Below are 25,282 nucleotides of genomic sequence, written 5' to 3'. Positions count from 1 at the left end.
CCAACTTATATAGTTTCACTTCCTCATTAGTGCCTGAATAAATGAAAAAAATATATATAATATTCAACACAGTTAAAGCTGGACTCTGGAATCCAGGTTCTATTGCATAAGATTGCCCATCTCCCCATTTACGGTAGACACTTCATTTACTCTTCTAACTCTAAGCTGCAGTGTGCAAAAACAGCATATTTTATTGCCTATGACATCATAGTAAATCCGCAAATACATTTGCTATAGTTAAAGAAGTGGAAAAATAGTGCTGGACCCATATGGTTATCTCACTGTTATTTCTACCTTAAAGTATTGATGTTGATGTAAATGATCTGGTTCCCAGGAAGGCAGTTTATACACCCCAGAGGATCCAGTTCCCTCCTAGTTTTTTCACACTGCTCTCACTCATGCCCTGATGAAGGAGGTACTCTTTGACCCCTGGAACACGTTGGCTACTAATTGGATCAACCCCCGGACCTTTATCGGAATAAAGTTGTATCTGGACCTCTTAGCAGTAGTGTGACGCTTCGATTTCAATTTTTGTAATATAGTTGCTGCGACCAGGCACTGAGAACAACATCCAGTGAGCTGCTGTACATCAATACTGAGGAGCTCATTGAACTTCACGTCATTATGAACTTCATAGCTCCTTGGGACTCTTGTAAGATCAATGAGCATTCCTATATTTGTCCCAATAATTTTTCAGGACAAGCTTTCAGGGGTATACCCCCTTCTTCTATGTTCAACAAATACCAATACAACGAGCTTTAGCAAAATAATGGCAATGATTAACATGAAACTAGCTTCCCCTGAAAGAAAGTGTAAATTTGGCCAAAGAGATGTACTCTTTTGCAGTAAAGCATTCTTACCTTTCTTCTCTCAAACTTTTTTTTTACTGTACAAAGAGCAACGGATGCACAGCTCATTATTCAATCCTGGCACCTGCTGATTGCCAGGATAAATTCACTCAAGTGTGCAATGCAAGGGAATTAAAGTGGTAGCAAACTTCTATATTGAATTCTGTACTACATGTAAGCTTATAAAAAGTCTTACACTATTATGATGAATATCTCCTAAACTTGTACTGTCTAGGAGATATCTACATTGCCTCTAGCCAACGGTGATGCTGCATATGTGTAGTGTGCTCTGCAATCAGAGCACATTAAGTATGCCATGAATGCAGAGAGCACCATGCCATGGCGATTACTCCCATGTACAGTTGTGTTCCAAATAATAGCAGTCAGACATCACGAACCTGATCAATCACTGTTTTTGGTAGAAATTATATCTCTACATGGAAAATAATTTACTAGCAGGTGTAGTAGAGTAATAGAAATCCAACAGATCCAACAGTCATGACATGCATGCTGCTGATTCTGTGTAATTGAATCACTAATTCAAAGGGGCATGTTCAAAATAATAGCAGTGTGGAGTGAGGTCATTCATTCTTTGAAAAACAGGTGGCAATTATTTCCCTTATTTAAGGAAGGAAGGCAGCAAATGTTGTACATGCTGGTTACAATGCATTTCTCTCTGAAATTCTGAGGAAAATGGGTCGTTCCAGACATTGTTTAGAAGAACACTGTACCTTGATTAAAAAGTTGATTGGAGAGGGGAAAAAATATAAAGAAGAGCAGAAAATGATAGGCTGCTCAGCTAAAATGATCGCAAAGGCTTTAAAATGGCAACCAAAACCTGAAAGTCGTGGAAGAAAGCGAAAAACTACCATTCGAATGGCTAGAAGAATAGCCAAAATGGCAAGGACTCAGCCAACAATCAGCTCCAAGAAGATCAAAGAAGGTCTAAAGTTATCTGTGAGTACTGTTACAATTAGAAGACGCCTATGTGAAGCCAAGCTATCTGCAAGAAGCCCCCGCAAAGTCCCATTGTTGAAAAAAAGACGTGCTGAAGAGGTTACAATTTGCCAAAGAGCATATTGACTGGCCTAAAGAGAAATGGCGCAACATTTTGTGGACTGATGAAAGTAAGATTGTTCTTTTTGGGTCTAGTGGCAGGAGGCAGTTTGTCAGACGACCCCCAAACACTGAATTCAAGCCACAGTACACTGTGAAGACAGTGAAGCATGGTTGTGCAAGCATCATGATATGGGGATGTTTCTCATACTACGGTGTTGGACCTATTTTATCGCATACCAGGGTTCATGGATCAGTTTGAATACATCAGAAAACTTGAAGAGGTCATGCTGCCTTATGCTGAAGAGGAATTGCCCTTGAAATGGGTGTTCCAACAAGACCGCGACCCCAAACACACCAGTAAACGTGCAAAATCTTGGTTCCAGACCAACAAGATTGATGTTATGGAGTGGCCAGCCAAATCCTCAGATCTTAATCCAATAGAAAATTTGTGGGGTGACATAAAAAATGCAGTTTCTGAGGCAAAACCAAGAAATCGAGAAGAACTGTGGAATGTAGTCCAAGCATCCTGGGCTGGAATACCTATTCACAGGTGCCAGAAGTTGGTTGACTCCATGCAACACAGATGTACAGCAGTTCTCAGAAACAGTGCTTATACAACTAAATATTAATTAAGTGATTCAAAGGAAAGCAAAATCTTCAAACATTTTTCAGTTTATATAGTGAATGTTTGAGTTTGCAAAGAAGAATACAAACACTGCAATTTTTTTGAACAGTCTAATATTCACTTTTCTTCAATTTGTTTAGAGGAACAACACAAATGTGATATATTTTTCTTCATGTTTTGATTTGGAATAGAATGTGTAGTGCTCCCAATGCATTTGTGTGTATGGAAATAAAAGCTATTAGAAGGATTTTGAGCTTTATTCACTTTTTTCAAACACACTGCTATTATTTTGAACACAACTGTATATACACGGGAGTGACATCATCCCAGTCCCACTATTCAAACGAGTGGAGAGTGCGAGCCTAGAAAGAAGACTAGGCAAAGAAGGAACTGGTGACAGTACAGTTTTAAATGTAAGTCTATCATAATGTGATAGTATGTGGTACATACTTGTGCACAATGGCATAACACTGCAGGGTGTCAATTTTAAAAACAGTAGTAGAATTTACTACCGTTTTAAAGTGTCACTTGAGGCTATTTTTTTTTTTTTCTCTTTTTGGATAGAGTGGAGATGGATTAAAACACCTGTTACTTTTTAATGCTATCTGTGCCCCCAGTAGGGAGATACACCCTCCTTATTTGTCTTGTTTACCTTTAACATCGAAAAATAAAGTATAAATAAATCCCATATTTTGGGTTGACATCAGAACAATAATAGAGGGAAGATCTTCCAAGGACACTAGTTCTGGTGACACCCCAGGATTCCCTGTGTTGCTATGGCTAAAATGTTGATTTTGTATAGATTAGATATGTTAGTGGTTAGATTTTAGTTATGTGTTGCATTTGGAAGATGAGGATACCCCTATTGATATGCAAATGAACCTGTTGCACTGGTTTATGAGCTCAGCACAGGAAATCAGGCCATGTGCTCAGACAAAGACAGAGTTGTTCTGGAAGACAAAGAAGGAACACTTCTTCTGGAGACAGAGAAGAGCCAAATGTTTGGTGCTGGACTCTAAGAAGCAAGGAGCCATGAGAAAATTCCATTACCTGGATACCCAAGTTGAGTATCTTATTAGTATACTAATGTCTATCACATGTACCACAAAGAACCTTACTAGACACAAGCAAAACATTCCCTCACTTTGGAGGGATTTCCTATCACTTCCTTTTTTTGTCTACAGTACAGGAAGTAAAGGGAAAAACAAAACAACTGACAAAAGGTTATAACCCTGCTTTACTATATCCAAAATAAAAATAAAAAGTGTTGCCTTTATTAACACCTTAAATCATCCAGGCCTGGCCAATGAAGATGGTTGAAAATCCTGAACAAAAATCGGTGCTGGCGAGAAAGCTTGTGGACATCTTATCACTGCAGCAGAGGCAAGTATAATTCTGATTTAACTGCTGACGCAAGTTAAAAAAAAAAAATTAAAATATCATGTACTGTTTTTCTGCAAGTGCACTAATAGGGCTACAATCACCTAATGCAGTATTCAAAAAAGAGAATGTAAGTGCTGCAGTCAGCTTTCAGGAATAATCTGTGTGAAATCCTCCTTGCACCTTTCCCCCCTCCCTCCTCCCTCCTGGCAGAGAGCTTGAACCAATTAAGGAGCAGGGGAGCTTCAGACAATCAAGGAGCAGGAGAGTCTGAGCCAAATGGAGCATATGAAAGAAAAGTTACTGGGCTGCAGAGCCTCGTGGGAAAAGTAATTCTTAAAGAAGCACTGCATCATCCTTGTTTACAGAGACTTGTGGCTACTGGACTTCATTTCACACAAAACCATGCTGCTAGAGGAGGAAAGCTTAACAGTCTTTCTGGGTAAACTAATCGAGATCTGGGCAGTCCTAGGGAAGTCAGGGTCTGTGTACCACAGCCGATGGACCAGAGCCATTAAAGAGTAGCTGAGAGGACCTGTTGCTTTTTCTGTTCCCCCACATCAGGGAGAGGGAACAAACCTGCATCTCAGATTGCTGGAGCTGGCTTCAGAGACTGAGTTGAGAGAGAGAAATGCTGCAGCTTCAGGGTCCGCCTGCCAGAAAGTTGTGAGCTGGACTACATATCCTCTACGCCTGCCACACACTGTTTGCCCAAAAGCGCACTGTACCTACTGTACTTGCCGCTTAACCTCTGTTATTTAGTGGCACTCTTAAATGGAAAGTGCACCACCTAAAGAAGGGCCTCATCGAAAGCTGGCCAGCATTGAATACCAGGCCCCAGGGATATTCAGACACATTCAGGGTATCCTATTCACTAGAGATGCATACACCCACCTGCTGTTGGAGTTGTATGCACAAGGTGTGCACCAGAACCCTTTTTGGTTCTTTTGACTGGTTGAGTTTGGTTAGAGGCCTTAGTTACCTAGTTGCAGTTTAACTTTAAGTGTCAGATAGTGGGTAATTAACCATTTCACCCTTCACAGTGTTCTCAAGTCTGTATAATTACAAGTTTATTGATTTACACATTTGTTTGCTTTGCCTAATACATTTAAATAATTTTTCCCATGCAGTTTGTGGCCTTATTCCTGTGCAATCTAAGAGTGGTAGCCTATTACCCTTACGTCCACAGGTGTAAACGGCTTTGAGTCTAAGGCCATGTGTGCTAGTAGGGAAGGAGCAGTTAAAAAAGTTATGGCAGAACAGAGGACCCATCATCACCAGTGGCTTTAGTGGAGGTAGCACTACAAGAACAAGCAATTTTATGCCATTTAACACAAGTGCTAACAAAATAAACTTGGAAAAAATAAATCAGGAAATATAATGATAGAGCTGTTCTTCTTGGATTTATGATAGATAGGAAGTGCCAAAATTCATCACATGGAATTTTCTCTGTACATTTCTCCATTCAAGGAAACCAAAAGTACAGGGAACAGTTCATTTTGTATAGAAGACTCTAACCACATCATCACAGGACAAACTACAAGGACCATACTTTGTCAGCTGCATACAGTATTTGCATCAACAGATGAATGGAAAGGAGTATAATAGAAACATTATGGAAGGGAGACATTACATACTTAAAAAACTCATGTTAAAAAAAATATATATACAGGGTCACTAGGTTTACATTTTCTCTAAATATAACAGTGTTTGTCCAGAGATAATAAAAAAACACTACTGTGACAAACACCAAAAAATTCTTCTGGGTCTGATTAAAATTAGACAATTTCCTGAATCAAATAATATACCACATAATTCTGACTGATGGTACCTCCATGGCATGCCTAACTATACCAATTGTTAGTGAGGGAGTCACCGATAAAATTGCTTGAGTACTAAATATCCTCTGGTGTCTTCTACTACATATTTGTCTGCAGTGACTGTAGAGAGCATATGAATATTAGTGATAGTTCATGTACATGTGAAACTTATCTCATCTAACTTCCCGGTGAGCCCTGCCATTGGGTTGAAATAGGCAAAAATTACACAGGGTTCTCAAGGATTCTGACTTATGGGCACCAAGGTGTCTGTTTTGAACAGAGAAAATTGTATTTTCAGTTTTCTAACTCCCGGATTGAGGTCTGGAGTCCAGAGGCTTTGAAGAGCTTTAGAAGGGAAGAAGTCTCAAACCCAGTGTCTAGATTTACTGGGGACCAGCGGGCTGTGTGTGCAGATGTGCACAGCCTTTTTAGTCTATGACTTGGCCATAGTTCAGGGCTCCATCCAGGAAACAGGTGGTCTACTGCGCAGGTCAGGGTGTGGGCCCTGTTCAGTAGGAAGCTGCAAGAGAGATGCACATAGATTGCATGTGAACACAGTGGTACTGTGTACTGGTCTGAGGGACCAGCCAAAAGATCTGCGTCTGAGGCCTGAGCAGGAGTGCTGCAGAAGTAAGCCAAGAGGCTGAAGGAAGCACATGCCTGTTATACAGCATTAGTGGAGGAATACTGTACTCCCCTGCACCAATTCTGTTGTGTTTTGGAACTGGTGTTGGAACAAAGCTCCCCCCCCCAGGGCAACCATTTATTCTGTGGAATTTTTTACTTTACTAAAAGTGAGTCAACAAGCCCTGAAACTTATTTCCTGGCTGTCGTCAACTCGAACGCTAGTACCATTGAGTAAATTCCCAAAACATCATAGTGGATTAATTAATTTGATTAACATATTTAAAACTTACATTCGCTATCAAATAAAAAAATTTTCATTGCAATTCAGCAGCTGGTGTGAACAAGCCCTAAGTGTAGCAATCATGCCCACAGAGATGGACACTGTTCAACCATTTTGCTCCAAACCCTCCATCTCTCCCCCTCTTGGATCATCCCCCTCCCTCTCTGAGAGTCACAGTGACATTTGGTCAGTGTGTGTGTTGGAAGTGTCACAGGCAGGCCGGGGCTCCGAGCTATAAAACATCTCTGAGCTGGGGCCTCGCTGTCTAAAGAACCTGTGCAATCTGGCACATCGTAAAAGAATAACCCAAGCCTTCCCCTGAGTTCAAAGACATTCCAGAGGAGTAAGAAACTAGATAAAACTTTTAAAATCCACTTTTCCCCTATGTCTCATATCTTGGAATATGATAAACTTACATAAAAACCAGGAATATCTTCAGATTGCTCACGATCAGACAAATCATTTTATAGGTCACACTCCCTGGCTGAAATACATAGGAAAGCAGAAAATTACATCTCTTCAACCCTTCAAGTATGTATTTCATATCTAACCGTTTCTCAGATGCGTCTGCATATTAATCTACCCGCGGGTGGAATGGTACTTGTGCCTAGGAAAAGTTATGAGCCAAAATATGAGCTAGGAAAGATTTTGGTTCTAGTTTGGGCCTCCACCCAGACACCCCTCCCCAACTGAGGCATTGGTCCTTGGCTCCAGACACACCCCCTGCTAGGGGACTACAAAATAGGCTGTCAGGCCTAAGAGTGGGAGTTGAAGAATTCTCCCTTTTAACATCAGAACCAACTTGGGAGACGGTGCCCTTTTGCTCTGAAACTTGATCTGCTTAACCCAAGGCTGATTGGCAAGTACTTTAACCCTTTATCCTCCTTTCTGTTACCTCTTTGCTGTGCTATTGTTCTCTGTGTATGTATATATATATATATATATATATATATATATATATTGGTTACATCTTTTTTCTGTAAATATTGTTATTGCACCCTTTTGACCTTTTAGTAATCTTTCTTTCTGAAAGTGTTGAACTGTTTCTATAGCTCTTTAATGCAACTTACGAATTCATGCTGCTGAAGAGCGCTACTATGTGTGTTTAATCCTCTGTATAACCTGTCTGCGGTGATAGTGGTATACAGACGATTATCCAATCATCCTAGTGTTATTGCTGAGTTTCCTCTTTCTCTGTACAAAAAGGAGGTGGTGGCAGTGTGAAAGGTTAATTGCGTAATTAACCTGACCCAATAACAATTGCACTTAGGCTCCTGTAGGCACCACATCGATTTGTGGTCCATTAGGTGGAAAATCGTTGTGCAGGGTGCAACTGGGCGTGGCATTGTTACTCACGTGACATCACGGTTTTAGATTGGCTAGTCCTTCGGTCACGAGTTTGGTGAGAACGTCAGGGGTCTGACGCCACAATCGTCACACTAAGTTTATACAATTTCATTATCAGTTGACAGCACTTACAACAAAGTACATTAGATAGTCAGTGCTGAAAATAAAATGCCCTTAAATGGTTGGTCAGTGAAATTAAAAAAACATATTTTCCTTCATTTTATTGGATTCACTGTAAAATCCTTTTATCTAGTAGTTATTTGGGGGACACAAGATCCTAGTCTTTTATGTACAGCGAGGAACAGAAGTATTTGAACACCCTGCGATTTTGCAAGTTCTCCCACTTAGGAATCATGGAGGGGTCTGAAATTCACATTGTAGGTACATTCCCACTCTGAGAGACAGAATTTAAAAATTAAATTCAGGAAATCACATTGTATGATTTTTAAAGAATTTATTTGTCTTGCACTGTGGACATAAGTATTTGAACACCTAAGAAACAGCAAGAATTCTGGCTCTCAAAGCCTTGTTACTGTGCCTTTAAAAAGTCCACCTCTACTCCACTCATTAATCTAACTTAGTAGCACCTGTCTGAGCTCTTTAAAGACACCTGTCCACCCCACAGTCAGTCAGACGCCAACTACTACCATGGGCAAGACCAAAGAGCTGTCAAAAGACACCAGAGACAAAATTGTGGCCCTCCACAAGGCTTGAAAGGGCTACGGGGCAATTGCCAAGCAGCTTAGTGAAAACAGATCAACTGTTGGAGCAATTGTTAGAAAATGGAAGAGGCTAAAGATGACTGTCAGTCCCCTCGGACTGGGGCTCCATGCAAGATCTCACCTCATGAGGTATCACTGATGATAAGAAAGGTGAGGAATCAGCCCAGAACTACAAGAGAGGAGCTGGTCAATGACATGAAGAGAGCTGGGACCACAGTTTTAAAGGTCACTGTCGGTAGAACACTACGCCGTCATGGTTTCAAATCATGCATTGCAGGGAAGGTTCCCCTGCTCAAGTCATCACATGTCCAGGCCTGTCTGAAGTTTGCCAATGACCATCTGGATGATCCAGAGGAGGCATGGGAGAAAGTCATGTGGTCAGATAAGACCAAAGTAGAACTTTTTGGTCTAAACTTCACTCGTTGTGTTTGGAGGAAAAAGGATGAGTTGCATCCCAAGAACACCAACCCTACTGTGAAGCATGGGGCGGTAACATCATGCTTTGGGAGTGCTTTTCTGCAAAGGGGACAGTACGACTGCACTGTATTAAGGAGAGGATGAATGGGGCCATTTATTGTGAGATTTTGAGCAACAACCTCCTTTCCTCAGTCAGAGGATTGAAGATGGGTCGTGGCTGGGTCTTCCAACATGACAACGACCCGAAGCACACAGCCAGGATAACCAAGGAGTGGCTCCGTAAGAAGCATATCAAGGTTCTGGAGTGGCCTAGCCAGTCTCCAGACCTAAACCCAATAGAACATCTTTGGATGGAGCTGAAACTCTGTGTTGCTCAGCGACAGCCCTGAAACCTGACAGATCTAGAGGAGATCTGTGTGGAGGAGTGGGCCAAAATCCCTGTTGCAGTGTGTGCAAACCTGGTCAAGAACTACAGGAAATGTTTGACCTCTGTAATTGCAAACAAAGGCTTCTGTACCAAATATTAACACTGATTTTCTCAGGTGTTCAAATACTTACGTTCAGCAGTGCAAGACAAATAAATTCTTTAAAAATCATACAATGTGATTTCCTGAATTTTTTTTTAAATTCTGTCTCTCAGAGTGGGAATGCACCTACAATGTGAATTTCAGACCCCTCCATGATTTCTAAGTGGGAGAACTTGCAAAATCGCAGGGTGTTCAAATACTTCTGTTCCTCACTGTATAGGTATAACTGCCACCTCTATAGGGCCGGTTCACACCACAGAAACGCAGTCCAGATGCGTTCCGAATGCTTTTCTGCATGAATGTTTAGATGCAATTTTGATGCATTTTTCCCCTCTTCTTTTAACCAAATTTTCCTGAGCTTTGGTTGTCAGGAGCCAGCATCTAAGTGGCACCTGCCGGCTTCCTAACAACGAGTCATCTTTTGTAAACAAAATAGCCTACATTAAAAAACAGTGTACAGCGCCCCCAATCCATACCAGGCTCCCATGACCATTTTGCGTATGGGCAAATGATTCATGTAGCATTTACTTCCTGGAATCTGTTTGCTCATAGCTCAGGCATGCAGGCAGGAGGGTGTGCTTAGAAAATCCCTCCACCCCTCCAGAAGACTCCACAGGAAGAACAGGTGAAACTCGAACAATTAGAATATCGTGCAAAAGTTCATTTATTTCAGTAATGCAACTTAAAAGGTGAAACGAATATATGAGATAGACTTATTACATGCAAATCAAGATAGTTCAAGCCGTGATTTGTCATAATTGTGATGATTATGGCTTACAGCTTATGAAAACCCCAAATCCACAATCTGAGAAAATTAGAATATTGTGAAAAGGTGCAATATTCTATGGTCAAAGTGTCCCACTCTAATCAGCTAATTAGGCAATAACACCTGCAAAGGGTTCCTGAGCCTTTAAATGTCTCTCAGTCTGGTTCAGTAGGAATCACAATCATGGGAAAGACTGCTGACCTGACAGTTGTACAGAAAACCATCATTGACACCCTCCATAAGGAGGGAAAGCCTCAAAAGGTAATTGCAAAAGAAGTTGGATGTTCCCAAAGTGCTGTATCAAAGAATACATTAATAGAAAGTTATTTGGAAGAGAAAAGTGTGGAAGAAAAAGGTGCACAAGCAGCAGGGATGACTGCAGCCTGGAGAGAATTGTCAGGAAAAGGCCATTCAAAAGTGTTGGGGACTTTCACAAGGAGTGGAGTGAGGCTGGAGTCAGTGCATCAAGAGCCACCACACACAGACGGATCCTGGACATGGGCTTCAAATGTCTCTTGTCAAGCCGCTCCTGAACAACAAACAACGTCAGAAGCGTCTTACCTGGGCTAGTCTGTTGCTCAGTGGTCCAAAGTCCTCTTTTTTGATGAGAGCAACTTTTGCATCTCATTTGGAAACCAAGGACCCAAAGTATGGCGGGAGAATGGAGAGGCACACACTGCAAGATGCTTGAAGTTCAGTTTCCACAGTCTGTGTTGATTTGGGGGGCCATGTCATCTGCTGGTGTTGGTCCACTGTGCTTCATTAAGTCCAGGGTCAACGCAGCCGTCTACCAGGAGATTTTGAAGCACTTCATGCTTCCTTCCACAGACGAGCTTTATGGGGATGCTGACTTCATTTTCCAGCAGGACTTGGCACCTGCCCACAATGCCAAAAGCACCAAAACCTGGTTCAATGACCATGGGATTACTGTGTTGATTGGCCAGCAAATTCGCCTGACCTGAACCCCATAGAGCATCTATGGGGCATTGCCAAGAGAAAGATGAGAGACATGAAACCAAACAATGCACAAGAGCTGAAGGCCGCTATTGAAGCATCCTGGTCTTCCATAACACCTCAGCAGTGCCACAGGCTGATAGCTTCCATGCCACGCCGCATTGAGGCAGTAATTGCTGCAAAAGGGGCCCAAACCAAGTACTGAGTACATATGCATGCTTATACTTTTCAGAGGTCCAATATTGTTCTATGTACAATCCTTGTTTTATTGATTGCATGTAATATTCTAATTTTCTGAGATTGTGGATTTGGGGTTTTCATGAGCTGTAAGCCATAATCATCACAATTATGACAAATCGCGGCTTGAACTATCTTGCTTTGCATGTAATAAGTCTATCTCATATATTAGTTTTACATTTTAAGTTGCATTACTGAAATAAATGCACGATATTCTAATGTTTCGAGTTTCACCTGTATACAGTGGGGCAAAAAAGTATTTAGTCAGCCACCAATTGTGCAAGTTCTCCCACTTACAAAGATGAGAGAGGCCTGTAATTGGCATCATAGGTAGACCTCAACTATGAGAGACAAAATGAGAAAAAAAATCCAGACAATCACATTGGCTGATTTGGAAGGAATTTATTTGCAAATTATGTTGGAAAATAAGTATTTGGTCAATATGAAAAGTTCATCTCAATACTTTGTTATATATCCTTTGTTGGCAATGACAGAGGTCAAACGTTTCCTGTAAGTCTTCACAAGGTTGGCACACACTGTTGCTGGTATGTTGGCCCATTCCTCCATGCAGATCTCCTCTAGAGCAGTGATGTTTTGGGGCTGTCGCTGGGCAACACGGACTTTCAACTCCCTCCAAAGGTTTTCTATGGGGTTGAGATCTGGAGACTGGCTAGGCCACTCCAGGACCTTGAAATGCTTCTTACGAAGCCACTGCTTCGTTGCCCGGGCGGTATGTTTGGGATCATTATCATGTTGGAAGACCCAGCCACGTTTCATCTTCCATGCCCTTGCTGATGGAAGGAGGTTTGCACTCAAAATCTCACGATACATGGCCCCATTCATTCTGTCCTGCACATGGATCAGTCATCCTGGTCCCTTTGCAGAGAAACAGCCCCAAAGCATGATGTTGCCACCCCCATGCTTCACAGTAGGTATGGTGTTCTTTGGATGCAACTCAGCATTCTCTCTCCTCCAAACACGACGAGTTGTGTTTCTACCAAACAGTTCTATTTTGGTTTCATCTGACCATATGACATTCTCCCAATCCTCTTCTGGATCATCCAAATGCTCTCTAGCAAACTTCAGATGGGCCTGGACATGTACTGGCTTAAGCAGGGGGACACGTCTGGCACTGCAGGATCTGAGTCCCTGGCGGCGTAGTGTGTTACTTATGGTAGCCTTTGTTACGATGATCCCAGCTCTCTGCAGGTCATTCACTAGGTCGCCCCGTGTGGTCCTGGGATTTTTGCTCACCGTTCTTGTGATCATTTTGACCCCACAGGGTGAGATCTTGCGTGGAGCCCCAGATCGAGGGAGATTATCAGTGGTCTTGTATGTCTTCCATTTTCTAATTATTGCTCCCACATTTGATTTGTTCACACCAAGCTGCTTGCCTATTGCAGATTCAGTCTTCCCAGCCTGGTGCAGGTCTACAATTTTGTTTCTGGTGTCCTTTGACAGCGCTTTGGTCTTCACCATAGTGGAGTTTGGAGTGTGACTGTTTGAGGTTGTGGACAGGTGTCTTTTATACTGATAACAAGTTCAAGCAGGTGCCATTGATACAGGTAATGAGTGCAGGACAGAGGAGCCTCTTAAAGAAGAAGGTACAGGTCTGTGAGAGCCAGAAATCTTGCTTGTTTGTAGGTGACCAAATACTTATTTTCCACCATAATTTGCAAATAAATTCTTTCCAAATCAGCCAATGTGATTGTCTGGATTTTTTTTCTCATTTTGTCTCTCATAGGTCTACCTATGATCCCAATTACAGGCCTCTCTCATCTTTTTAAGTGGGAGAACTCGCACAATTGGTGGCTGACTAAATACTTTTTTGCCCCACTGTATTTGATTTGGATTAAAATAAAAGGGCATATTTTTCAGAGAGGAGAGGTGTCTGTGGCCCAAATGATGTGATTTTTCATACTTAACTGCTGCAGGGCAGCACGGGTGAGCAAAATCACGTGTGTGTGTGTATAAGTATATATGTATGTGTGTGTGTGTGATTTTGCATTTTGCACGCACCCTACCCGCGCCGCCATTCACGGCCGTGACTGTCAATCACCGGGTCCCGGCCGGTGATTAGTTGCCGGCTCCCAGTGATTGCCGGGCATCTCTGACGGGGAGAAGAACTGTTTGTAAACAAAACAGTTCTCCTCCCTGTCAGCTCGTGCACACTGCTTTGGATGGCTGTGCACAGCACAGCCATCCAAAGCAGTGTGATTACAGTGAAGCACAAACACATGGCCCCATAGTAAAACACACCCAGCACACAGTTAACCCTTTGATCACCCCTCATGTGATCCCCTTCCTGCCCAGTGCCATTAGTATAGTGCTTTTTTTTTTTTTAGCACTGATCACTGTATTGGTGTCACTGGGGATGTCAGTGACACCAAGTCAGTTCCCCCCAGTGTCAGAATGCCCACCGCAGTCCCAATATAAGTTGGTGATTGCCACCATTACTAGTAAAAATTAAAAGAAAAAAAAATTCCAGTATCTATACCGCCATTTGTAATCGCTATAACTTTCACGTAAACCAATTAATTTACACGTATTGGGATTTTTTTTTTTTAGCAAAGACATGTAGCAGAATACATTTTGTTCTAAATTTGATGAAATTTGATTTTTTAAAATTTTTTTACTGGACGTTTAATAGCAAAAAGTAAAAAATAGTTCTTTCTCAAAATTGTCGCTTTTTTTTTAGCGCAGAAAATAAACACACAGGCGAACAAATACCACCGAAAGCTCAATTCATGGGAAAAAAGGACATAAATTTCATTTTGGTGCAGCATTGCATAACTGTGCAATTGTCAGTTAAAGTAACGTAGCGCAAAAAATGGCCTGGTCAGGAAAGGGGGTAAATCCTCAGCAGGGCAAGTGGTTAATCAATAGAAATGCCAAGACATCTGTTCTCATATAAGTGAAACAGTCTTTTTTTTCCCCTTCCTCCCTTCTGTACATTTGCATGAGACACATCAATAAACACATGCTGTACAGAAAAAGAAAACAATTCTAGGATGGCTTCTATTATCAGCAACCTAAGAATCATTGCATCACAAAGGTGTACATGATTTACCAAGGTATAAGTAAACAAAATTGACCAGCCCCATAACAAAACTTAAACAGCCCCACAACTCTCCCTTAAAAAGAAATCCATCAATATAGTTCCCTCTACAATGTTCCATAGAAACCTTCAGCCATCATAGACCCCCATCCCATCTACAAGACCACTTAGGCCATCCACTGCGAACCTCTGCAGCAAACCACATGCACCAACTGCCATTTATACTCTTATGTTTTAAAAAAAATTACTAACATACCTCAATGTTCCTTTGAATAAAATCTATCCTTCCTTTATGGTCTTTTTGCTTCTTCTGTTTTGTGTTCTGGTGTAATATCTCACTAGTTTCCATTCCAGAAGCTTTACCTGAAACAAAAGTTTGGAATGACTATGCAATCCAGTTTTAAAAGACAATGTTTTGGTGAAAAGAGCAATAAACCTATGGTGCATTCTATATACACAAGAAGTTTGCAAGAAAGTCACAGCTGTTTTTAATGTATTGCCAACATGTGTACATTAAATTTAGAAGTCTATGTGGGTAAAGACATGTGATTCTTTCAAAAGCCTGTGGTAGTCTCTCAGCAGTTTAAAAAAAAAAGGAGGCACTTCACTTCTTTATTATAGTTCAGGGGTCTCCAAACTTCCAAAGAAAGGGCCATTTTACTGTCCTTCATACCTTAGGGGCCTGGCTTTGCACAGTGGGAGTAAAAGATCCCCGATCTTTGGTATTAGGGGGATAAATAGTTGGTGTCAGTGAGAGGACTAGTGCCCTATTGTTGGTGTCTGTGCCAGGAATTATACCCCATTGTTTGTGTCAGTGGCAGGAATAATATCTCAAGAACCAGCAAGCAAAGAGCCGCATCTGGCCCCAGGGCCACTGTTTGGAGACCACTGCTATAGGTCTTTGTTTTCAGGTGACCTCTATTGGTAAGACCATTTGGCTCTAATATTGTAAAACAGATGGCTTTACGCACTCAGCCACTGCTTTTCCGATAATGGCATATCAAAACACTATTCACTATTTACAAACTTTATATAATGTGTATACATAAAAACACAAGTAATTGAAAACTCAGACTACCATTCTGAAACGGTGTCCTCACGGAATGCTTTGCCCTCACTGAAATAATGCAGGCACTGGGCAAAACAATTAGGAAATGTTTCATGACACATATGCTGGGAAGCACTTATCAGTGGACGTGTCAAATGGACACTGTATCAGCGAAGTAACCCCCATTAAGGACCCACTGTGTACTTAGAAAAAGACATGTCTCTATATAGTTTTGTATTGTTTTGGTTGGAATGAAACCTCCAACCTTAGGTCCGTATATTGATGGTAACCAGTACCAACTGATTGTGCTGGGTTTTGCTATGGGAATGGAGTGTGGCTCAGAGCTCTACTCAGGGGAGATCTTCAGACAGATGACAGGGTGATCAAGAGCAGGAGAGAGCAGATAAATGGTGTGGTGTGTGGGGGCACAGAAAATTTGTGAAAAATCTCTGGCAGAGAAATAGACAGGATCCCTAAGCCTGAAAGCCAAAGCAGAAGGGCTGCAAAAAAAACCCATGATGCTTAAAGAAGGATGATGCTTCCCCCCTTGGGGGTTATTTACTAAAACTGGAGAGTGCAAAATGTGGTGCAACTCTGCGTAGAAACCAGCCAGTGTCCAGGTTTTATTGCCAAACCTTATTGAAAAAGCTAAAGTTACAGTGCTATGAAAAAGTATTCATACCCCTTGAAATTTTCCACATTTTGTCATGTTACAACCTAAAACGTAAATGTATTTTATTGGGATCTTATGTGATAGACCAAAACAAAGTGGCACATAATAGTGAAGTGGAAGGAAAATGATAAATGGTTTTCAAAATGTTATAAATTATTATTTTTAAATTAATATCTGAAGTGTGGTGTGCATTTGTATTCAGCCCCCCTGAGTCAATACTTTTCAGAACCACCTTTCACTGCAATTACAGCTGCAAGTCTTTTTGGGTATGCCTCTACCAGCTTTGCACATCTAGAGAGTGAAATTTTTGTCCATTCTTCTTTTCCAAATAGCTCAAGCTCTGTCAGATTGGATGGAGAGCATCTATTAACAGCAATTTTCAAGTATTAACACACATTCTCAATTGGATTTAGGTCTGGACTTCTAACACATAAATATACTTTGATCTAAACCATTTCATTGTAGTTCTGGCTGTATGTTTAGGGTCATTGTCCTGCTGGAAGGTGAAAATTTTAAGTTTTTGGCTGTAACATGACAAAATGTGGAAAATTTCAGAGTATGAATACTTTTTAAAGGCACTATATACTGTATATATTACCTTAGTTATTCTTTGTATTTTTGGATGATAAATGACACAGTATAAGGAGATGTAAATACCTGGGTAGGAGTAAGATTTATTATTTTTGGGTGTCCAGACCAGCACATTATTGTGGGTGGCCCTGTAGATGTATCAGCAGGGATCTATTTGGAAGGTGAATGTTCACTTTTGAGCACCTGATGAAATCTATGTGACGTAATGTATAGGAGTTTGATCATGTGTATGTGAACATAGAATGAGAAGTCGAATGTGTTCAGTTGATATTTTTTTATACACTTAGATGAGGTTACTCTTGTTGATGTCTTCTTGTTGAGGTGGAGTCACTCTGTGTGCGTGTTTGAGTATCAATTTGATATTAGCCAGTCCCTGTACAGCAGATCTCAGACTGGGAATCAACTGTACTGCAGTGACCATGTGTTTTTTTTTTTCCAGTCAAGTAGTCTTTATTAAACTACGGTAATTAAGGCACAGCAGTGTGACAGAGAGATGAAATCTACAGTCTGCTTCTTCTACTTTCACTGTCTTTCCATGGACTAGGTGAGGGACAAGACCTGTAAGAGTTACTTAAATATGAGGTCTTCTGCACTGCCAGACAGGTCTTTTCTGTTTGGCAGACTTCTGAAAATCTCAGAAGTGAATAGACAAATATATAAATCCTTTAGCAGGTAAAACACCTCCATTGTATGCTTTTCATATGCATATTTTTCTATTTACCTGGAGTTCAGCTTTAAAACATATTAATAAGTTGTATTTACTGTGTGTTTTTCATTTATGATATATATGCTCGTTGGAAAGATAAAGAAATGTAACAGATGTACTCCTGAGCAGCTTTTAATGTATGCATGGACACCTACTATTCTCAAGTGCATAAGACCTTAAATAATATGTTCCTACCATAAGGGTAAATTTGGTTGCAAAGGCCTATTCGTATCACTGCCGTGATTCTGTGTGACTGAATCTGGATCAGATGACCCCCCTGTCGCAAACGTGCGCACCAGAGACTGACGCAGTCTGCCATTTTGTTAAGAGTAGCCATGTTATTCCCTCATTCTTCCCCCCCCCCCCTCTCACTCTGAGAGGCACAGTGACAGATGTGTGTGTGTTGAAAGTGTCACAGGCCAGATCCCAGCAGGGAGCCATGAGGTACCTCACTGTCCCAAGAAGCTGTACCATTTCACACCTCGGCAGAGATAAGGCAGGCTCTCTACAGAGTTGAGAGATTCCAACCTCATAAAACGTAACTCAGCGTAGGTGACAGAATCAGATAACTTCGGTTAAAACCATTTTTCCCCTATGTCTCATATCTTGGAATATGAGAGACTTACATAAAAACCGAACATATCGTCAGATGGACTATGAGCAGGCAAACCGTTTGATGGGTCACTCGCCTTGTCTCGGACACATAGGAAAGCAGAAAAATAGATCTCGCAAACCATTCAGTGTACACTTTCATAATTCATATCTAATCAATCCTCAGACTTGTTGGTCCAGAGACACCCCCTGCTGGGGAACTACAAAATAGGCTGTCAGACCTAAGAGTGGAAGAAGTTGCCCTCTCGCTCTGAAACTTGGATCTGCTAACCCAGGACTTTGGCAAGTACCTTAACCCTTTCACCTCTCTCTGATATCTCTTTGCTGTGCTATGGTTCTTTGTATATTTTTATATATAGTTACATCTTTTTTCTGAAAATATTTTTATTGCACCTGTTTGACCTTTTAGTAATAAATCTTTCTTTCTGAAAGTGTTGAACTGTTTCTATAGCTCTGTATTGCAATTTACAAATCCCTGCCTCTAAAGATAACGCTACTGTTTGTTTAACCCTCTGTATAACAGGACTGTGTTATGACCGTTTTATACAGACGATTATCTCAATCATTATAGTGTTACAGCTGATAATGCCGAGTTTCCTCTTTCTCTGTACAAAAAGGCGGTGGTGGCAGTGTGAAGGGTTAATTGCGTAATTAACTTGACCCAGTAACAATCGCCCATGCTGCTGGTACATCGATTGTGGTAAGTTAGCTGGAAAATCGTTGTGCATGGTGCAGCTGGGTGTGACATTGTTACGCACATCACGGTTTTAGATCGGCTAGTCCTTCGGTCACGAGTTTGGGTGAGAAGGTCTGGGGTCTGACGCCGCGATCGTAGGATTGTCGCATGATGGTGGCGGCGACCTTGCGATCGTGACAAGTAGGATGTTCCAATGCTGTAGAGAAAACCAATCACCTGAAGTTCCAATAAGTTAATCAGGAGATGAGACTCCTCTAACAACCAAGTCCCCTGCCCCAACAGGATGCAGGGGACTTGGCCAGCCCAACAGGCTGGCATCCATTATTAGTGTCCCCCAAAAGACGGTTATGAAGGACTTCCTTGAACCAGAGTGGGATTCCTGAGTTACCAAACCAGTGAAACTGAGTGAATTGAAATGCTTTAAAACCAGCTACCATCAGACCAAGGACTTTCATGCAATAGTGGAGAGTCAGACAACACCTGGGCTGCAGGGTTCAAACTGGAGACCAGAAAGTCTGAAGCCTTTTCTGTGGATGGAATGCTCTGGCCTGAACTATTACAGATATTACAACTTATGAGTTTGTTCATCTGTGATTTTCAAAGAGTCAGGACAGAGCCTATGCCTGCTGTTCCATCAACTCGGGATCTTCTAAGTATCCCGCAGTGGGGATACCACATTAGCGCATTGTGGCTGATCTGAAGCCAAGCACATTCGTGAACATCAGAGGTGCAGACATGAGGTGTAGGTAATCATCCTTGATGTCCACAGAAGCAGTAAAGTTTCCTTGGTGAACAGGGATGGTGACAGCTTTAAGGGATTCCATGCAGAATTTCTGGAACTAAATCAAAACATTTACAATTTTGAGATCCATTTTTGTTGAATATTTTATTGAAAATGCCAATTTTTCTTAGTTACATAGTTCGTCTGGTTGAAAAGAGATACAAGTCCACCCAGTTCAACCAATAAATGGGAGAAAAAATTATATACAGTGCTATATACGTAATTCTATACCCACAATTGATCCAGAGGAAGGTTAAAAAAAACCCCCCAAAACTCATGATGCAATTTGCTCCAGCAGGGGAAAAAAAAATCCTTCCTGATCCCCCACGAGGCAATCGGATATTCCCTGGATCAACGTTATCTATAAATATCAGTATCTCAATATATTTTGTGTGTTTAGGAAAGAATTCAGGCCTTTTTTAAAACAATCTACTGAACTGCCCAGATCCAGCTCTTGAGGGAGTCTATTCCACAGTTTCACAGCTCTTACTGTGAAGAAGCCTTTTCGTATTTTGGAGGTTAAATAATTTTTCCTCGAGACATAAAGAGCGCTCCTTGTCCTCTGTGATAAAGTGAATAACTCTACACCAAGCTCACTATATGGACCACCTATGTATTTATACATTGTAACAAGGTTAGCTCGGCAGCGGGTGTGTGTGACCCCCTGGATGGGTGCACAACACAAAAAGATAGGCACAGCACAACAATAGTGGAGGTGAAAACAAACAGGTGCAATTTATTTACAATATTTACAGAAAAAATGATAAACAAAAAGAGACATCAAAATAAATCCTGGCCAACTTGGCTACTTACTGCAACAACAGCTTTTCCCTAGCTACCCACTAGGTACAGCCTGCTGCTATACCTAGTTGCTAGTACTGGGAGGTTAGCCACACAGGCTTTGGTCTCTCTGCACACAGATAACAGGTCAGCTCCCCAGACAGTTCAGGCACAGATCTGGTTCCAGGGTGGAGCAACTCCCTAAGCACTCTGGGAAGCTTTATACAAGTGTTAATGAGCCCACTACCTTCAGCTGGGCTCATTATCTCAGTGCTGAAGGACTCAGCACTTCCCTCTAGTGGTACAAATCCCCATAAACCCTGAATCTCGGACAAATATATCGTCCATCCAGGACGCAACCAGGTGATTTCACCTGCCTACTGTCACATACCCCCCCCTCTTGTTTCAACCTTGGGGTTGTAACACCAGTAGCCAGGCAGGCATGTACCCGGGATAAAGCATCCACATTTCCCATCTGAACACCGGGGCGATGCTTCACCTTGAAGGTAAATTCCTGTAGGGCCAGAAACCACCTATTTACCCTTCTATTGGTCTCCTTATTTTGAGCCATCCATTTCAAGGGAGCGTGATCTGTGATCAGGTCAAAATGTCTGCCCAGCAGATAGTACCGAAGGGAATCTAGGGCCCACTTTACCGCTAAACACTCCTTCTCAATCGTGGCGTAATTTTCCTCGTGAGACTTTAGCTTTCGGCTGAGATAGATTACCGGGTGCTCCTCCCCCTGCCAAACCTGGGACAGCACTGCTCCTAAGCCAACATTGGATGCATCTGTCTGGACCACAAAGTCTTTTGAGAAGTCTGGTGAGTATAGGACTGGCTGGCTACATAAGGCCCTTTTTAAAGACAGGAAGGCTGCTTCAGCCTCAGGGGACCACTTAACCATGACAGACTCCTTCCCTTTTGTCAGGTTGGTTAGGGGTACTGCCATAGAAGCAAAATGGGGAATGAATCGCCGATAGTAGCCAGCAATTCCTAGAAAAGCCCGTACCTGCTTTTTGTTATTTGGGCGTGGCCAATTCTGTATTGCTTCCACTTTGTTTATCTGAGGTTTTATTACCCCTCTCCCAATAGTGTACCCCAGGTACTTGGCCTCCTCCTGTCCAATCGTACACTTCTTTGGGTTGGCCGTAAACCCAGCTTTCCGTATTGAGTCTAGCACAGCCTGAACTTTTGGCAAATGTGAGGCCCAGTCTGCGCTATGGATAATCACATCGTCCAAGTACGCTGCAGCATACTTCTGATGGGGACGAAGAATCTGATCCATTTTTCGCTGAAAGGTGGCCGGTGCATTCTGTAACCCGAACGGCATTCTTTTATACTGGAATGACCCTTCTGGGGTTACAAATGCAGTCTTCTCCTTTGCCGACTTAGCTAGGGGAATTTGCCAATAACCTTTCGTCAAGTCTAGTGTTGTCATGTACCGGGCTGCTCCCAGTCGGTCGATTAGTTCATCTATCCTTGGCATGGGGTAGGTGTCAAATTTTGTAACTTTATTCAACTGTCGAAAGTCGTTACAAAATCGCCAGCTCCCATCTGGTTTGGGCACCAACACTATGGGGCTGGACCAGTCACTTTGGGACTCCTCTATCACCCCCAAATCTAGCATTCTCTGTACTTCCCCACGTATTGCCTCCCGTCGAGCCTCTGGGATTCTATAGGGTTTCAGTTTTACTCTTTCACCCGGTGGGGTGATAATGTCATGCTCCACCCCCGAGGTTTGTCCCGGCAGCTCAGAAAAAACCTCTATGTTGCGGAGCACAAACTCTTTAGCCTCCTGTTTTTGAATTGTAGACAAGGTGACTGCTATTCCAACCTCCGGAACCAAGCAGTTAGATGGCGCTGGTGACAAACCCTCAGCAACTAGGGATTCCCTGTCCCTCCAGGCCTTTAGCAGATTGATGTGGTAGATCTGCTCCGGTTTCCGCCTTCCTGGTTGTCTGACCCTGTAATTCACCTCACTCACTTTCTCAATCACCTCGTATGGGCCATGCCATTTGGCCAGGAATTTGCTTTCAACCGTAGGGATTAGCACTAGCACTCTATCTCCTTCAGCAAACGACCTGGTCCGGGCCCCCCGATTGTACACCCTCTGCTGCGCTAACTGTGCTTGGGACAAATGTTCCTTTACGATAGGCATGACCTGGGCAATTCTATCTTGCATTTGGGCGACGTGCTCAATCACACTCCGTTGGGGAGAACTCTCACTTTCCCAAGTTTCCTTGGCGATATCTAACAGCCCCCTTGGGTGTCTCCCATAGAGCAACTCAAATGGTGAAAACCCTGTGGAGGACTGGGGTACCTCCCGGATGGCAAACATCAAATAGGGTACTAAATAATCCCAACCCTTTCCATCCTTATCTACCACCTTCCTTAGCATTTGTTTCAGGGTTTTGTTGAACCTTTCCACCAACCCGTCAGTTTGGGGATGATACACAGAGGTGCGCAACTGTTTTACCTTGAACAGTTTGCAGAGCTCTTTCATCACCCGGGACATAAAGGGGGTTCCCTGGTCCGTCAGCAGTTCCTTTGAAATACCCACTCGGCTGAAAACGAGGAATAGCTCCTTAGCTATTGTCTTGGCAGAGGTATTTCGGAGTGGAATTGCTTCTGGATAGCGGGTGGCATAGTCGAGTATGACCAACAGGTACTGATGCCCCCTAGCGGATTTCACCAGCGGACCTACCAAATCCATGGCAATCCTTTCAAAGGGGACCTCAATGATGGGAAGAGGTACCAGTGGACTACGGAAATGGGGCATAGGGGCCGACTTCTGACACACAGGGCAAGAGGAACAGTAATTTTCCACCTCCTTAATGACCCCAGGCCAATAGAACCGCTGCAGTACTCTTTCCCGGGTTTTCTCCGCCCCCAAATGACCCCCAAGGATGTGTCCATGGGCCAACTCCAACACCAACTTCCTGTAAGGTCTGGGCACCACCAGTTGCTCAATGGTTTCTTCTGCCCCCTGAGCAACTCGATAGAGTAGGTCCCTTTCCACAAGGAAGTATGGATAAGCAGCAGTTTTCTCAGGACTCACTAGTTGGCCATCTACTTTTACTACATTTTCCCGGGCTTTTATCAGCGTGGGGTCTTTCAGCTGTTCGGTGGCAAAATTTTCCCTATGCACCTCTAAGTCCGAGAAATCCAAAACCGGCAGATTTTCATCTGAGGAGGTGGGCTCCTCCCCAGTTCCTTGGGTCTCCCCAGCTAGTACCGACAAGGGGAACTTGGGAGAGACCTCACCACACTCAGACGCTTTCTGGGATTCACCTTCCTGGTCTGCAGGGGAGACAGTGGGGGGGTCAGAACAATCCCAGAGTTCCCAGAATTTTGGAAAATCCCTCCCCACAATGGCATCATGTGGTAAATGAGGTACCAATCCTACCTGATGAGACAGGTTACCTTTGGGGGTCTCAAAAAACACAGTAGCCACGGGATACTCCCTAGTGTCCCCATGCACACAAATCACTGCCACCTTTTTATGCCCAGAGACCTTTGTAGTGACCATCTCCTCTCTTATCAAGGTTACCAAGCTACCTGAATCCAGCAACCCCACAATATTATTTCCATTAACAGTCATTTTGCACAAATGTTTCTCAGTGCCCGGGCTGGCCGTGCATACCACTGTCGCAAACAGCGACTGACGTCTATTGCTCAGAAAGTCACACTGCATAGGCTCATCCACCACTGGGCAATTAGCTGCAATATGTCCCTCTTGCCGGCAGCGGTAACAAATAATTTTTTTCACCGCTTCTTGCGGCCTTGGCCTTCCTGGCCGCTCTTGCCAGACATTGGGTAATACTCCCACCCTCTCACTCTCTCCACCCTCACCCCTTGTAGTCATCTTACCCGCCGCTGGGGATGGTCTGGTCTTAGGGTGGAAAGTCCGTGAGTCTCTGGAAGAGGAGGTCAGGTTCTCAGTAGCCAAGTATCTCTCCACTAGATCCACCAGCTTGTCTGCAGTTTCTGGGTCTCCATGGCTGACCCACTTTTGAATAGTATTAGGCAGAGACCTTAGGAACCGATCCATGACGACACGTTCCACAATTTTTGGGGCGGTCAAAGTCTCTGGCTGCAGCCACTTCCTGCTCAGGTGAATGAGATCATACATCTGTGACCTGGGAGGTTTCCCAAGCCGAAAAGTCCAATTATGTACCCGCTGAGCACGGACAGCGAGGGTAACACCCAACCGGGCCAAAATTTCCACTTTTAGCACATCATAGTTTTTGGCTTGGTCCGGCTCCAGGTCATAGTAAGCTTTTTGCGATTCTCCAGTTAATAATGGGGCCATCAATCCAGCCCACTGTTCTTTAGGCCACTTTTCCCTTTCAGCAGTCCTTTCAAAGGAGGTTAGAAACACCTCCGGATCATCCTCTCCAGTCATTTTTGGCAATAAACGGCCCACAGAAAATGATGGTGTTTTACCAGAATCATCACCAGCCTCAGTCTGCTGCCTCTGCTGGAGCTGCTTCAAAACAGCCTCAATTTGTTTCTGGTGTTTCTGGTCCTGTTGCACCAGCAATTCCCTATGGCGGACCTCTGCTTGTTCCAAGGCCTTCTGCTGGGCTGCAATGCTCTGCTGGAAACTTGCATTTGCCTGCTGTTGATTGGCATTTGCCTGTTGTTGATTGGCATTTGCCAGAGCCAACTGTCTGATTATCTCCTCCATGCTGGCCTTTAGTTACCACAACTGCCCGCCGTCCTCC

The 25,282-nt window shown here is 42.9% G+C and overlaps 1 protein-coding gene across 1 annotated transcript in view; it reads right to left on the bottom strand.

Annotated features, from left to right (window-relative positions):
• Window positions 1-25,282, bottom strand: part of FSIP1 (fibrous sheath interacting protein 1) — a 142,936-nt gene that overhangs the window by 39,931 nt on the left and 77,723 nt on the right. Inside the window, exon 7 of the mRNA XM_089681490.1 lies at window positions 14,924-15,030. Within this exon, the coding sequence (XP_089537616.1) occupies window positions 14,924-15,030 (107 nt within the window). The remainder of the gene's footprint in view (window positions 1-14,923; window positions 15,031-25,282) is intronic.

This window comes from Staurois parvus, unplaced genomic scaffold, assembly GCF_062004578.1.
Source record: "Staurois parvus isolate SC_StPar_1 unplaced genomic scaffold, SC_StPar_1.0 ptg000267l, whole genome shotgun sequence".
NCBI lineage: Eukaryota > Metazoa > Chordata > Amphibia > Anura > Ranidae > Staurois > Staurois parvus.
The sequence above is the reverse complement of the archived record's forward strand: the minus strand, read 5'-3'. Positions and strand labels throughout refer to the sequence as shown.